Consider the following 13,393-nt stretch of genomic DNA (forward strand, 5'->3'; position numbering starts at 1 on the left):
CAGGCAGGGGTGTGTGTTTGGTACCATGTGCACTGGGGTGAGTGGAGATGGATGGTACAGCTTGATGCAATGGAAATCAAAGCTGATTGTCCCTGACTCTCCAGCTTTTCTGACGCAGGCGGATCTTCTACTTGATGCCTTAGTGATCCCAACCCAGCCACTCGAAGCCTTTAGTCCTGGCTCTGTTTAGGCAGCATCAGGTTTAAAATTAACACCAACTAACTCTTTGCTGCCCAGATTGCACCTCGGTGCACCTAAAAGAGCCCTCGCTGTAGGGCCTCGGCACCCTCGGCACCATGAAATGGACAACCTGTGTCGTCCTCCTTTGGGGGAGGAGATCCATTTTGTGCCTACGCGGCCAGTCTGCCGGATTCTGGCCATCTGCTGGCAGGGGAGGGACCACGTAGTCGTTGCTGCGCTGGTGGTGCCGGTCGTCCCCTGGGGCTAATAGAAAGCGTACGATACAGAAGTGTGTGCTGCTGGCAGGTGGAGGAAGGTGCTGCCTTGGTGATGAATGGGGATATCCCAGTGCAGGGGGGACCTCTCTAATAATCCTCTGTGTTTCAGATCTTGGACATGTCTGGTGGATTTGGAAGGGCTGAACATGCGCCACCTGTGGCGGCCTGGAGTTAAGGCTCTCCTTCGCATAATTGAGGTTGTGGAGGACAATTACCCTGAGACACTGGGGAGGTTACTGATTGTGCGAGCACCGCGCGTTTTCCCTGTGTTGTGGACTCTGGTAAGTGAAATCCTTGTGCAGGACTGTACAGCCAGTGTCCCACGTGGCTAAAACCTCCAGTGTTCTGAGGGAGGAAGCTCTCAGGGATCCTATCGTTGGGCTGAGGCGAGCTAGACACACACTGTTCTTTCCAGAGCTCATTGGCGGCGCTCAGGAACGGGCCACAGTATTGCCCGGGGCCAGTGTTGTCTTCACATCTCGCAGGCTCTCTCGTCCTGCCAGCGCTGACCAGAGCTGGGGATCGTCACCCTGAGCCCTCAAGGCTGTGTGCTGCATTGCCACCAACCAACAGGCTAATTCTGGGGACACTCTCATACCCGTGTTTAAGAGTCTTGTAAATAAAGAGCTCCCGGAGCTGGCCCAGATTGGAATGGCAAAGAGAGAGCCTGCTCTTAAATCCCACTTGAGAGAGATTGCACTGGCCACATCAGAGAACTGACAAAGCCCAATGCAAGTCTGGAATAATGCTGAGGGTTGCAGGGGGAGGACAATGTCTCATTTTATCTAATGTGAGTGCTGGGAGTCCGTTCCAAGGTGCTAGGCATGTTTCTGGACTGTGGTGTAATGTCCTCTCCCATTATAGCCCATGCCACAAGAACATCATGTTTCTTTTCACCTGTGTTTCAGGTTAGTCCCTTCATCAATGAGAACACCAGGCAGAAGTTCCTCATCTACAGTGGCAATAACTACCAAGGTGCTGGAGGGCTTGTAGACTACCTGGACAAAGACGTGATTCCAGATTTCCTGGGAGGAGACTGTGTGGTGAGTTTCCCTTTCGTGGTAGGTGACTCTGACGTAGGCTGTCTTCCTGGGACGTGCTCCCTTCCCAGCACGCCTTGCCCTTCCACTCCTTCCCTTGGAGGAGTCACCTCTCTGTTCTGGCAGTGCCTGAAAGCCCAGACTGGGAGCCCATGGTGCTGAGATCACCCTTGCCTTAGAGCTCACCTGAGGAGAGGTGGCCTTGTGCTTGGCAAGCCTTTATGAGGGAGGTATGTTTAGATGTTCTTACCCCTCTGCTCCTACGACTGCGTTGACCCGAAATGCTACGGGGAAAAATGGACCTGGGTCCGTGGACATCAAAGAGTGCTGCTTCAAGAGTCAGTGTGGTTCTCCTTAGGTTATTTGGGTCTCTGTCTTCCTCTTCCTTAAACAAAAAAACTTACCCCAAAGGAAGAGTTGAGTGGTAGGCTGGGCTTTGGTGATCATGTCCCAACCCCATGGTATAGCATCAAAGTGTGACTTCAACGCTTCAGTTGTCAAAGGGCACCTAGATTAGCACAGCACTAAAACTACTTAGCCTGGCTCCTCTGGCGCCTATTGGATTAGGGAGATTATGAAAGAGACACAACCAGGATTAAAAAAAAGCCGACACCTCATACGTCAGAGGCTCTCGATTTGATTTTGGGGGTTTCTGCTCAGTTCGTACATTCCAGGTAATGTGCCTTTAGCCCGAGCTTTACAACACTCAGAGCTGCTGTTTTCCTATTTTTTATATCTGCCATTGCAGCCAATTGCTCGGAACCTTGTTTAAGCTCAGGTAATACTGGGGAGATGCCCGTGTGCTTATCGTACACTGCCCAGAAGCTTCTCAACAAATTGTATTAAACTGAGATAATGAGAGAGACCGTAATTTGCTTTTCATCGTGTATGCGGCTCAGGTGCCACACCCCACTCAGAGGGTGGCAACACAGTGCTGCGTTTCAGTCCATTTTGTTCTCAGGCTATGTGGTGAAATGCTTTGGTTACAGCCTCTGTCTGGAGCACTGGGAATGAAGCCAGAGCTTCCTGCCGACACATTGGGGTAAAAGTTCCAGTCATGATGTAAACCTGTCTTTTAAAGAAAAGAACACTCTAACCTGGGCCCCACGTGAACGGAGGAGATGTTTTCCCCCGTTAAGAGCAGGGGCCCTATCCTGCTTGCGTAAAGCTGAGGGAGCTGTGACATTTTACCCCAGCTGAGGATCTGGCCCTTGGTGTTTTATAATGGGCAGCTGGGTATGTTGTCTGGCTATTTCCGAAAAACATAGTTTAGCAGCAGTCCCAGTACAGATGGCTGTCTCTCTGGTTCTTGCAGTGCAACGTCCCTGAGGGTGGACTGGTACCCAAGGCACTTTATCAAACCGACGAAGAACCGGAGAACTCGGATCACATCCGACTATGGACGGAAACCATCTACCACTCTGCAAATGTTCTCAAAGGGGCTCCCCACGAGGTACGGCCCAGCCCTGTGCTGTTCTGGGGAAGTTAGGGTTTGGGGGAGTTGCAAGGGGCTGATCTGAAGATGTATTCTCCTTGAGAAGGCTGGGAAAGAGCAGTGAAGGGATCCCAGTGTGTACGAGCGGGACATGTTCCAACAGTGCAGTGCTCTGCAGGGGAAGGCCAAGGGAAAAACAGCATTTCTGAGGTATGCAGAAGTGAAGAACAGTCACTGGAGGATTTGGAAGCAGCTTCTATAATTTCTGATGGAACTTGGCCTGGTACACACTGTAGCACCTTCCGCCTCCTGCTGGAAAAATAGACTCCACGAGCTCTCCGCCGATAGTCTGATTTCCATTATTTATCCAGCCGCTATAATAGCAGTGCTGATCATGTGAGAGAAGCGTACGCAGACTTTTGCAGTGGGGCCCATTGTGCTTAATGGGAGGTAGCATGGGAGTGGGCGCGACATGTTCCTCAGCCGTGTGCTCTCTAAATTTGTCATCCATGGGTGGAATAAATTTTATGCACGCCAAGACGTGCGGATGCGCACCGCCAATAGAAACATGTTGCCCACTGTGAGTGCTTTGCTGATTGGCTGGGTCGTGCCTCAACCTCTTCTGGGCAGCTGCCCACGCGCTCAGCTTACATGGAACGCTGCTCTTGGTGCAGGAGAAAGTTGTGGTGAAAGTGGCTGCGGAGATCCACAGCTGTGAAATCTACAGGTGGGAGCTGGGATCAGCTCATGATCCCCAGGGAGCTGAGAAATGAGGCAGTCCAGCGCGCTCAGACTGCAAGAGCCAGACAGCTTTGGGTGTGATTAGCAGGTGGGCAGGTGCCGATGGAAACCCCTGTCTGTGTTGCTGCTTGTCTAGATCGTTGTGGAAATCCTGGAGGGTGAATCTGTGATCACCTGGGACTTCGACATCCTGAAGGGAGACGTGGTGTTCTGCCTCTTCCACTCCAAGCGAGCGCCTGAGAACGCTCGCAAAGAGGCCACCACGTCATCTGGTACATCCACTGCTGGGGACAACGTGCAGCTCATCGACAAAAACTGGGTTCTGGGGGTGGACTACAGCTGCATGGAGTCTCCGCTGGTGTGCCGGGAAGGAGAGAGCATCCAGGTTGGCCACACTGCCTCTTTGTGACCTCAAAACAGCCATGGTGAACCAGTGTGATGAACCTGGTAGCGGAGGGGGGATGTGGCTTTTGAGCAAGTTGCATAGGGAGCGGTGGTTTTCGTTGACAGTTTCCTGCGAAACCTGAACAAATTCCAGAATCCCCTGGTAAAAAACAGAGGACTGGAAATCATCCATCGTCCTTTTCACAACCCTCTGCATATGACCTAGACTCCCAGACCTCATTCGGAAGTGCCTGTCAGGGTAGGACCTGAATTAGGCTATGTCTACACTACCCTGGAAGATCGACCGCTCAGGGTTGATCTTCTGGGGTTAAATTTCACGCATCTAGTATGCACCCGTGAAAATCAACCTCTCAGCATCACAGCTGACCTCGGTACTCCTCGCGAGATGTGGAGAGTAAGGGAGGTTGGCAGGACGGTTTCTCTCATCCACCTTTGCCAGTGTGGACAGCCGAGCTAGCCAAGCGCAGATACCTCGATTTTAGGCACGCAGTTGGCGTAGCTAGAACTCCGTATCTGTGGTTAATTTACTTTGCCTAGTGTAGATGTTGCCTTAGAATTGTTTCCTTCAGCACATTTTGACTGGCTCCGTGCTATGTGTCACGCCGTCGGCGTGGCTCAGGACTGAGCATGCCTGCCTCTGGGCAAACTGTTGAAAAACAAGACAAGTTCCCCCAAATTATGTCATGTAGATTTCACCAACCTAGTAGCAAGGGCGAACACCTAAAACACTGTAAGAGACAGTCCCCTTGGGCATGCCTGTCAGTCTTGTGCAAGAGCAATATTCAGGTTAATCCCAGTCCAAGGGACCACTCACTTACCTCAGGCCAACTGTCCTTTGGATCTCAAACCAAAGACAATGCTTCTCGCCAATAAACTAACTGGCAGCTTAGTACCCAGGGAAAAGGAATGAGTTATTTACGACAGCAAAGCAGGTAAAGATAGACACACAAAGGAGGTGCAAAAAAGCATGGTGGATGGTAGCTGCTATTATCTGTATGGTGCTAACCCAGGCTGGACAGCAGGGGACTCCAGGCTTGTGTTTAGCCGTTCATGCCTCTTGAGCTGAAACAGCAGGGGAATAACAATTTCTCCTCAACAGGGACATTTGTTCCCCTCCCCCCAACGTCCAAGCTGTGATGGAACAGGGTCTGTGAAGTCTTTTGTCCGGGGTGGCTTGTTTGCTGTCTGTACAGCTGCTTTTGTTAGCGAGGCGAGCACGCTTCTCGTGGTCAACTAGTATGTCAGACTTAGAAATGCCTCTCTTCTGACTGGGAGGGATTTACAGTCTGAGCAAACGCTTTTCTAATTCTTGAGCAAACATTTAAATATTTCTCTACAACATGGCAGAGAGTTAATATAAGTTTATAAATCTGGTGGCTATTTTAACTGCACTAATACCAGGGCTCTCCTTAGGTACCAGTGCCCTAGTCTGGGGACAAAGGGGGCGGGGCTGGCAGCAGAGTGCCAAGGCGGCAGCTGGAACACCAGGTGCAGGTCTGGGAACCAAGGTGGCAGCTGGGAACTCGTGAAATGTGGGGATGCTGTAGCACCCACCACTTCCCGCACTTCTGTCTTCTCGCCCAGCCCGGCCTCCCCCAACACCCTGAGTTAATCCCCACCCCGTAGGGTGGTCTCTCCTCCGTTCCCCTCCATCATCTCTGTGAAGGGCACCAGCAGCTGTAAGGGTGGCCCTGACTGACACACAGGGAAGCCAGACTCACTTCCAGCTATGCATTTGTCGGTGTTGCCTGGGACCTTGGCGTAAGCTTGTTCTTAGTCTGCCAGCATCACACTGTGCTCTGTTGGAGACTGGTAAGCGATAGGTCATGATCTGAAACCCACTGAATTCCTGAGGCTGTGGGATCCAGCCCCGAACGTGTTAACGGGATGGTGGAGACGTTGGTTTCGCTCTGGAGTCTGATGTTCGCTGGCCTTTGGTTTTGACTTTTTTGTTTGGAAACACAAATGCTTTGCTTAAAAAAGAGATGTGACGACTTTTCTCAGACACTTAGCAGTGACTCAGTGGTGCTCTTTGCTCCCACCTACAGGGATCTCACGTGACTCGTTGGCCTGGCTTTTATGTTCTCCAGTGGAAAATGCACAGCCCTCTGCCCTGCTCCGGAACCAGCCTCCCTCGAGTAGATGATGTCCTGGCCTCTTTGCAAGTTTCCAGTCATAAGTGTAAACTCATGTACTACTTTGAGGTGCTGGCGTCGAAGGATTTCAGGTAGGAGCCATGCTAGCAGAGTGGGGTTCATGGGTGACCTCCGCTAGAGGAGCAGAGCAGCTGGTGTGAGACCCTGGACGTGCGTAACTTTTAAAACACCTGCGACAGGGCACGAGTTGTTGGTCATCTTCGTTAGAGAGACTTCCCTTGGTTAGCACCAGCTGGAGCCCTGGGACATCCCTGGTCTTGGTGGAACGTGACAAAAGTCTCCCTTTCTAAGGGCTATGGCTGGGCTCTACTTCCTTGGGAGCAATTACTCATTGTACGCATTGCCTTTCTCCAAAGGGCTTTAAGGTCACAGTAGCTTCGTGAAGGGGTGTGAAGCAATGTTCCCGCCAATCCTTTTCCATCCATATGCGGGATACATTTTTATGTGCACTGAGGCATGTACAAATGTGCACCAATAGCAGGATCAAAAACCCTAGCTGTGGGCGTTGTGCTAATCAGCTGGGTGGCATTTGAATCCTAAGTGGCTGCACAAATGCACAGCTTCCAGGGAACGTGAGACTGGAGTACTGCTGCTTGGGAGACCCGTGCTTAGGAGAGAGTTTTGTTTTACGCCCTTTCCAGACCATCAGGCAAAGGGACCAAAAGCTATGTCTGGGATTTTCAGGAGCTGACAATTTTCAGTGATGTGACAATGGACCTGTCCGTTAAAGAAGCATGGTGCAGATGAAACCTGCAGAGTATCTGTACATCCTGATCGTTTGCAGGGAAGATACTAACATGTTTCTATGTTGCCGCAGAGCAGGATACTGGAGGGTTTTAGCTGTCGGCACTGACTTACCCAAGGCCTGCTGAGCTACCCATGAAAGCTCCTGGCCTAATAACACTTCGTAGTCTCTGATGTGCTACAGGACTGCTTGTTGTTAGCAAAGAACCCAGAATTCCTTACTCTCACCGTTCCCATTATGTCCCCCTGCTTCAGTTGGGGAGTCGGGGGGGCGGGACGTGGGGAAGCAGCTACAACAGTAATAAATCAAAATGTTCTGTTCTAGGGTGAAGAGAAATGGGGTACCACTGCCAGGCATCTGCACCAGTGAGAGAGAAACTCTGCTCTGATGCTGGCAGCCCTTTTGGTAGCATCTGATGAGCCATTAACTGTTCCCTTAAACTTCTCTGCCCACACGCACTATATGCAGCCCCAGAGAGCATGAGCTGTGCCCTTCTCCCATGATAACTATTACAGATGAATCATCACCCATTAGGTAGGAGGATTCTAGTATCCTCGGCTGTGATAATTTAATACTGTATTAACAGGAGTGTTGTGAGCAAGACACGAGGGGTCATTCTTCCTGTCTACTCAGTGCTGATTAGGCCTCAGTTAGAGTATTGTGTCCAGCTGTGGGCACCACATTTCAAGAAAGATGTGGAGAAATTGGAGACGGTCCAGAGAAGAGCAACAGAAATGATTAAAGATCTAGAGAACATGTGCTATGAGGGAAGACTGAAAGAACTGGGCTTGTTTAATTTAAAAAAAAAAAAAGACTGAGAAGGGGACATGATAGTGGTTTACAAGTACCTAAAAGAGTGTTACAAGGAGGGAGAAGAATTGTTCCTTGGCCTCTGAGGACAGGACAAGCTGCAATGGTCTTAAACTGCAGCAAGGGAGGTTTAGGTTGGACATTAGGAAAAACTTCCTGTCAGGGTGGTTAAACACTGGAATAAATTGCCTTGGGAGGTTGTGGACTCTCTATCACTGGAGATATTTAAGAGCGGGTTAGACAGACATCCATCAGGTCCGTGGTGCTTGGTCCTGCTGGGAGGGCAGGGGACTGGCTTCGATGTTCTCTCGAGGTCCCTTCCAGTTCTAGTGTTCCGTGATTTCTGTGAATTTCTCTTCGTGGCACATATGCACCTAGAATACCTTCACGTTGGCAGAGACCACCCGAAGTGAATGAAAAATCCCACTTTGCACATCATTCTGGGAATAAACTAACTGAACCTTAGATGCTTCTGCGTACCAATAGCTAGTTGTGCATGTAACAAAGGGATCTGTTTTCTTTCCTCCCAGGGGCTCCATGTCAAGCCTGGAATCCTGCAACAGTGGCTTTTCCCAGCTCAGTGGAGCCACAACATCTTCCAACCAGTCCCAGAGCAGCTCCCTCATTTCCAGATAATGCCATGTAGGCCTCTGTTGACCTCTGAAACGTTACATCCACAGTTGCTGGCCTCCCGCCAGGGCAGCCCTGCAGACCAAAGATGCTGCAGCGGTTCTGCCTCAGAGCTTTGGGAGCTGTCATTCACTGGCCCACGCGTGGCAGCGGTGTGGACACAGAGAAGCTTCTGGGGAGCTCTTTGGAATCAATGTTCAGTAAGAGACGTGTGGCTTTTTAATCTGCAGGCTGGAGTCCGTCACGGATGCTGACTTACCAGCTGTGTTTTAGCAAACCTGTGTCATAGGGTGACTATCACTTTGCATGAATCTGTCTTAATGAAGGGCTCTTTCCAGTCAGTTCTGTTTCTACATAGCAAACAGGAGACTGATGTGGCCTTATCTGGTGTGACCCGTAGAACTAGATTTATGCACGTGTAGCAAAATTAGTCTAGTTTTTTCTGGGTGCCTCCAATACCAATGACCCTCCAGGTACAATGGGTGTTTCTGCAGCAGGAACTTTAAGCAAATTGTAAATAAATAACTTGACACAGGATGGTATGTTTTGCCAGGGGCGAAACTTCTGAGGTTAAACCAAACCTGAAACCTCTCCCAAACCCGATTGGTTGTTGCCTGGAAATACCATGTCAATTTTTGAGTTTAAAAACAAATGACAAAAGAGTATTTCCTCCAGCAAACAAGACACCAACCAGTCTTTATTTTCTCCTCAGGTTTACGAGCAATAAATGAGTCTCTGATCCACCCAGCTTAGGTGGGAATCAAATCACGTCATAAAGGGCTAAGAAAAGCAATATGTTCTTTCCTTCAAGGCACAAGGTTTTGTGGCAGCCTCAGTGGAGCTGCTCCTTTAAAAAAAATGGGCTAACTCAGAGAGCGGAGAAGGCTCTCTTTTTCTAAAGTAAGCGTGCATGTGTATTTAAGCACTTAATGAACTATATTTATTCTAACTGTATCATAGCTTATTTTAAATTATTGTTTAATTTATTGATCATTTCAATGATGTAACTATTTATTGAACTGGGCCACTTTTTTAACCGGCCAAACTTTTTGGTTTTAAAAGGGAACGACGGACCATTTTAAATCCCACAGGCCGTTAGATTTCATGTCTAGTCTCTGTGGCAGCTGGGCATTTTAGTATTCAGGGTCGTAGCACTCAGGGCATCATGTCATCTCTTCTTCAAAAGCGCATTCCCGTAGCGCCTCCCATTTCAAAGTCATCCGCGTGAGTAAGGGCCTGCAAGAGCAGGGAGTGGGGGTGGATGTTATGGGGAATGGAGGGGCAGGGGGAAATACAGGATAAGGTTCTCCGGAAACTATATTCATGCACAATTTGTAACCAGCAGACAGGCAAGAGGTATTTTTCAACATGGAGTTTTAGTTTTTCTCTCCCCTCATCCATCCTGAATGGTTCTCATTGCCTTCATTTGTTTCTTTCTAAGCCCTGGGCAGGGACAGATTTGGACTGGGTGGGAGCATACTTGATAACTGGAATTATGTACATGAGGAAGCTAACATAGAAATACACAGGCTGGATTTTCAAAATTACTCAAGGAAGTTTGGCAGCTAGCGCCCATTCGCTTCTAGTGAGAACGTAACGTGGAAAAGGCGAGCTCCCATGATCAGTGCAAACGCCTGCCTAGTAAAATCTAAGAACAAACCTCAGGGACTCTTCCAAGCCTTTGTCAGGGCTTTCTTATGTCCAGCACGTGAACAAGGCTCTTGTCTTTCCAAGGGAAAGGCTGCCATTGCAATGATACATCCTACCCAAGTCCTGGTTTAATGGAGAGAGGAAGCAGGAAATAGGTTTGGCCAGGAGAGAGCCCTGGAAATCAAAGCTGAGGAGAGGGACATAGGTGCATCCACATGCCCAAACTTGCTTTTACCACAGCTGACTCGCTTTCTAAACACAGTTATTACTTCATTTACCACATAACGTTTACACTCTTGATTTCCAGCACTTTCCTGCAGCAAAGCCCACATCCTGTCCTGTATTTCGGGCTTGTTTCTTGGTTTGACCGTCAGGTGTTTTCACATTTACTCTGCTGCTCCTTCATCCAGTACAAAGTACTAATGGTGCAATGCTCAGCTTGGAATGGTACAGGCCTGTATCTTCTCGCCTGAGAAGGGGAATAAGACCCTCCAGTGGAAGGGGGAATGGGCCTGAGGAGAGGGATCACTCCTGCTCGCTCTGTAGGACTTCTGACACTAGCCAGCGTTCTTTCCCATGATCCTGAAACGTCAGTCTCCCATTCACTGAGTACCATGTCTGAGGCTGCACTGTTTAGCCCCCGCTGTGTGAAGTCCAGTCATGGGACAAAGCAGAGAACTCCTCTGGAACTTGGAGTTTTTTCCCCTAACCTCCATTATTAGCTCATTTCAGATAATACGGCATGACGCTCCCTCCTTCCAAGCACACTCTAGTGACTGGAGCACATGGCGATTGGTGTCGTGGGTTCTAGTCCCATCTCCCTTTGGATTCCTTGTGCCCCAGAGGAAATCCTTTAAGCATGATACTCAACAACGGAACCCCTGAGCTGCAAGTGCCTTTTTAGCGTGTCTCCTGTCGCTATTGTGCAGCATGATGCTAAAATCCCATCAGATTTAATTAGGAACCAAGCAGAATCAGTGCCCCTCTAAGCATCTCCAAGTGCAGAATACATTTCCTGGGGACTGTGCGCCATCGATAGAAACACAAAACCAGGCTGTGGGCACTCTGCTAGTTAGCTGGGCTGCACTTAACTCTCTCCTGACCAGAAGTCTTGCTCTGTGTGGCTAAACGGTTGTGGCTGACATAGTATGTGGGTCAGTCATTTTGAGAGAGCGACAGAAAAATAAACTATCACTGCCCCTGAAATACTCTTTAAATGGGACTGTCTGGCTCTGTAGTTAAACTCATGAAATCATCAGCTAACACTGCTGTGGCTCTTTGGGGTAAGGCTGATTGCTAATTTGACTCCAGAACCACTGAGGTTTGAGGATCACAGGGCTTAGCTTTCAAAAGCGGCCTTCGGGTTCAGCTGGCCAATGACAGACCCGTCTAGCTTCTGTAAGAACACGCACACCAGGTCAGACCAAAGATCCAATTCACCCACTGTCCTGTCTTCTGACAGTGGCCAAGTCCAGTTTACAGACAGGCCGAGCACCTGTCCCTGCAGCTGCAGCCAGCGGAGCTCTGGCTGCTCCGGAAGGGGTGGAAGATCAGCCCCCAGCTGTCTAACCGGGCACCCAGAATGAAATCACCACTGTAAATTTAGGCTTTAATCGCTGTGTGTTAGTCCAGCTGTAAAATGCACCTAATCCCTACCTCACAGGGTCACGGCAGGGTTGACGTCCACACAGGATTGGGAGATGGTGAGAGGAAAGACCAAGTGGCATGTGGCTATCTGAACTGGAGGGCGGGGTCAGCAACCTTTCCAAGGCAGAGGACCCACATTTGACCTTTTGACCCCTATGTACGGGCCGAGTGCTGGTGATACTTTTTAATGTCACTAACAGTCCTACTTACAACAGCTTCATTAATTAAACAACTTAAAATGCAGAGCTTTACCACATAGGTGGTGGTTGGTAGCATTAGCTGGTTGTTTCTTAATCCACAGGCTCCCAGCTGCATGGGGGAGGGGGCAGGGCCGAGCTCCTGCCTCACGTGCTTGTGAAAATCTCTCATGCCACTCGCGGCACCTGTGGTGGGGGTTGCCAACACCTGTACTAAACGGTGTGTATGGGGGCAAAACAGCAGAGGCAGAAAATACAATGGGCATTGAATGCTGGACACCAGACTAGACGTCTGAGGGCCTTCAGGGCAAAAGCCAGCATCTTCCACTTGACTTCAGGGCTTGTGGTTAACTGTTTAAGTGATGTTTAATTTAAAAGCCCTTTTTTTGTTATTTGTTCAGCATGGAATGACTTGAGCTTTGCAGACAGGCTGAGAAAGAGAGACGTGAGTCCAAGTGGCTTTGAGCTGAGTGACGCAGCATTGCTAGATTCCTTCCCAACCACCCAGGTACTGCCAGAACCTAAATGAGATTTCTGGAGCACAAAAAATCAAACTAATAAATCATTGTTACATTTTTTTTGCTGCTAGGGATAGAGTGTAAATTCCCTTTGAGAGCGCTCTTGTCTCTGTTTTTTTCCTATTGCGTGTGGAAACGATCTGCTAGGAGACGATTTAGCTCATGAAATGGAGCTATGGTGATCCTTGAGGTTAGAGGATTGGGCTATTATTTCAGACTTCCATACATTCTTTGTCTAGCCTGGGTTTTGCATTTACAATCACAGAGCACAAGGGTGCCTTTCAGTCACCCGTCTCTTCTTAAAAGATGGCAACTGCCCGCCTACTGCATCTTGCAAACGAGTACAAGGCTGAAGCCCTCCTTCAAAGGTCATGTTAATGTGATCAGTTTAAAAATTAGTGGAGGGGAAATGGGCCAGAATCTGCAGGTCCTACCCACTGAACTCAGGTGCTACGCTGTCATGTGTTTCACATATCTGTTACGGCCAGTCATATAAGCAAAGATAATGCCCTTTGGGAATACATTTCATTTCCTCATGTGCCCCATGCTAATGGGCTGAAACAATAATACTGTGAGCTGCTGAATGCAAAAAAGAGACGGACCCTTCTTTCTGGGGTTGAGCTGAAAGACTAATTGATGGGCATTTATCAGAACTGGCTTTGCGGTGATAAATGTCTCTTCTCCCAGCACAGACTTCAGAAAATTCTTCTAACTAGCCATAAACGGTCGGCACTGTAATACATCCATAATATCTGTGTGCGTGTGTGTGGATCTATATAAATATAGGTGGGCATTATTTTTTTAGGTAAATGCACTGTATTTTCCCCTCTCAACCTGCTCCTGTCTTAACTTTTTTACAAGGGTCTCAAACCCTGTCAGCAAAAAGACCAACAAAATTGCTCTGAGAATTCAGAGCATGTTATCGGATTACACAGGGTGTTTTGTGACATGTTACTGAGCA

General features: G+C 49.0%; 1 protein-coding gene across 5 annotated transcripts in view; it reads left to right on the forward strand.

Moving 5' to 3' along the window:
• The window catches only part of SEC14L5 (SEC14 like lipid binding 5), a 56,533-nt gene extending 46,851 nt beyond the window's left edge, over positions 1–9,682 (forward strand). For 4 of the 5 annotated variants that reach the window (XM_075010676.1, XM_075010674.1, XM_075010678.1 and 1 more), the window contains 6 exons: positions 568–739; positions 1,367–1,501; positions 2,814–2,951; positions 3,811–4,059; positions 6,128–6,306; positions 8,321–9,679. In XM_075010676.1, the coding sequence (XP_074866777.1) occupies positions 568–739; positions 1,367–1,501; positions 2,814–2,951; positions 3,811–4,059; positions 6,128–6,306; positions 8,321–8,426 (979 nt within the window). In that variant the 3' untranslated portion in view covers positions 8,427–9,679. Of the gene's footprint in view, positions 1–567; positions 740–1,366; positions 1,502–2,813; positions 2,952–3,810; positions 4,060–6,127; positions 6,307–8,320 lie in introns of all 5 variants that reach the window. The other variant, XM_075010679.1, reaches the window with a different exon arrangement.
• The last annotated feature ends 3,711 nt before the right edge of the window (positions 9,683–13,393 follow it).

Source organism: Carettochelys insculpta, chromosome 16 (genome assembly GCF_033958435.1).
Source record: "Carettochelys insculpta isolate YL-2023 chromosome 16, ASM3395843v1, whole genome shotgun sequence".
Classification (NCBI taxonomy): domain Eukaryota; kingdom Metazoa; phylum Chordata; order Testudines; family Carettochelyidae; genus Carettochelys; species Carettochelys insculpta.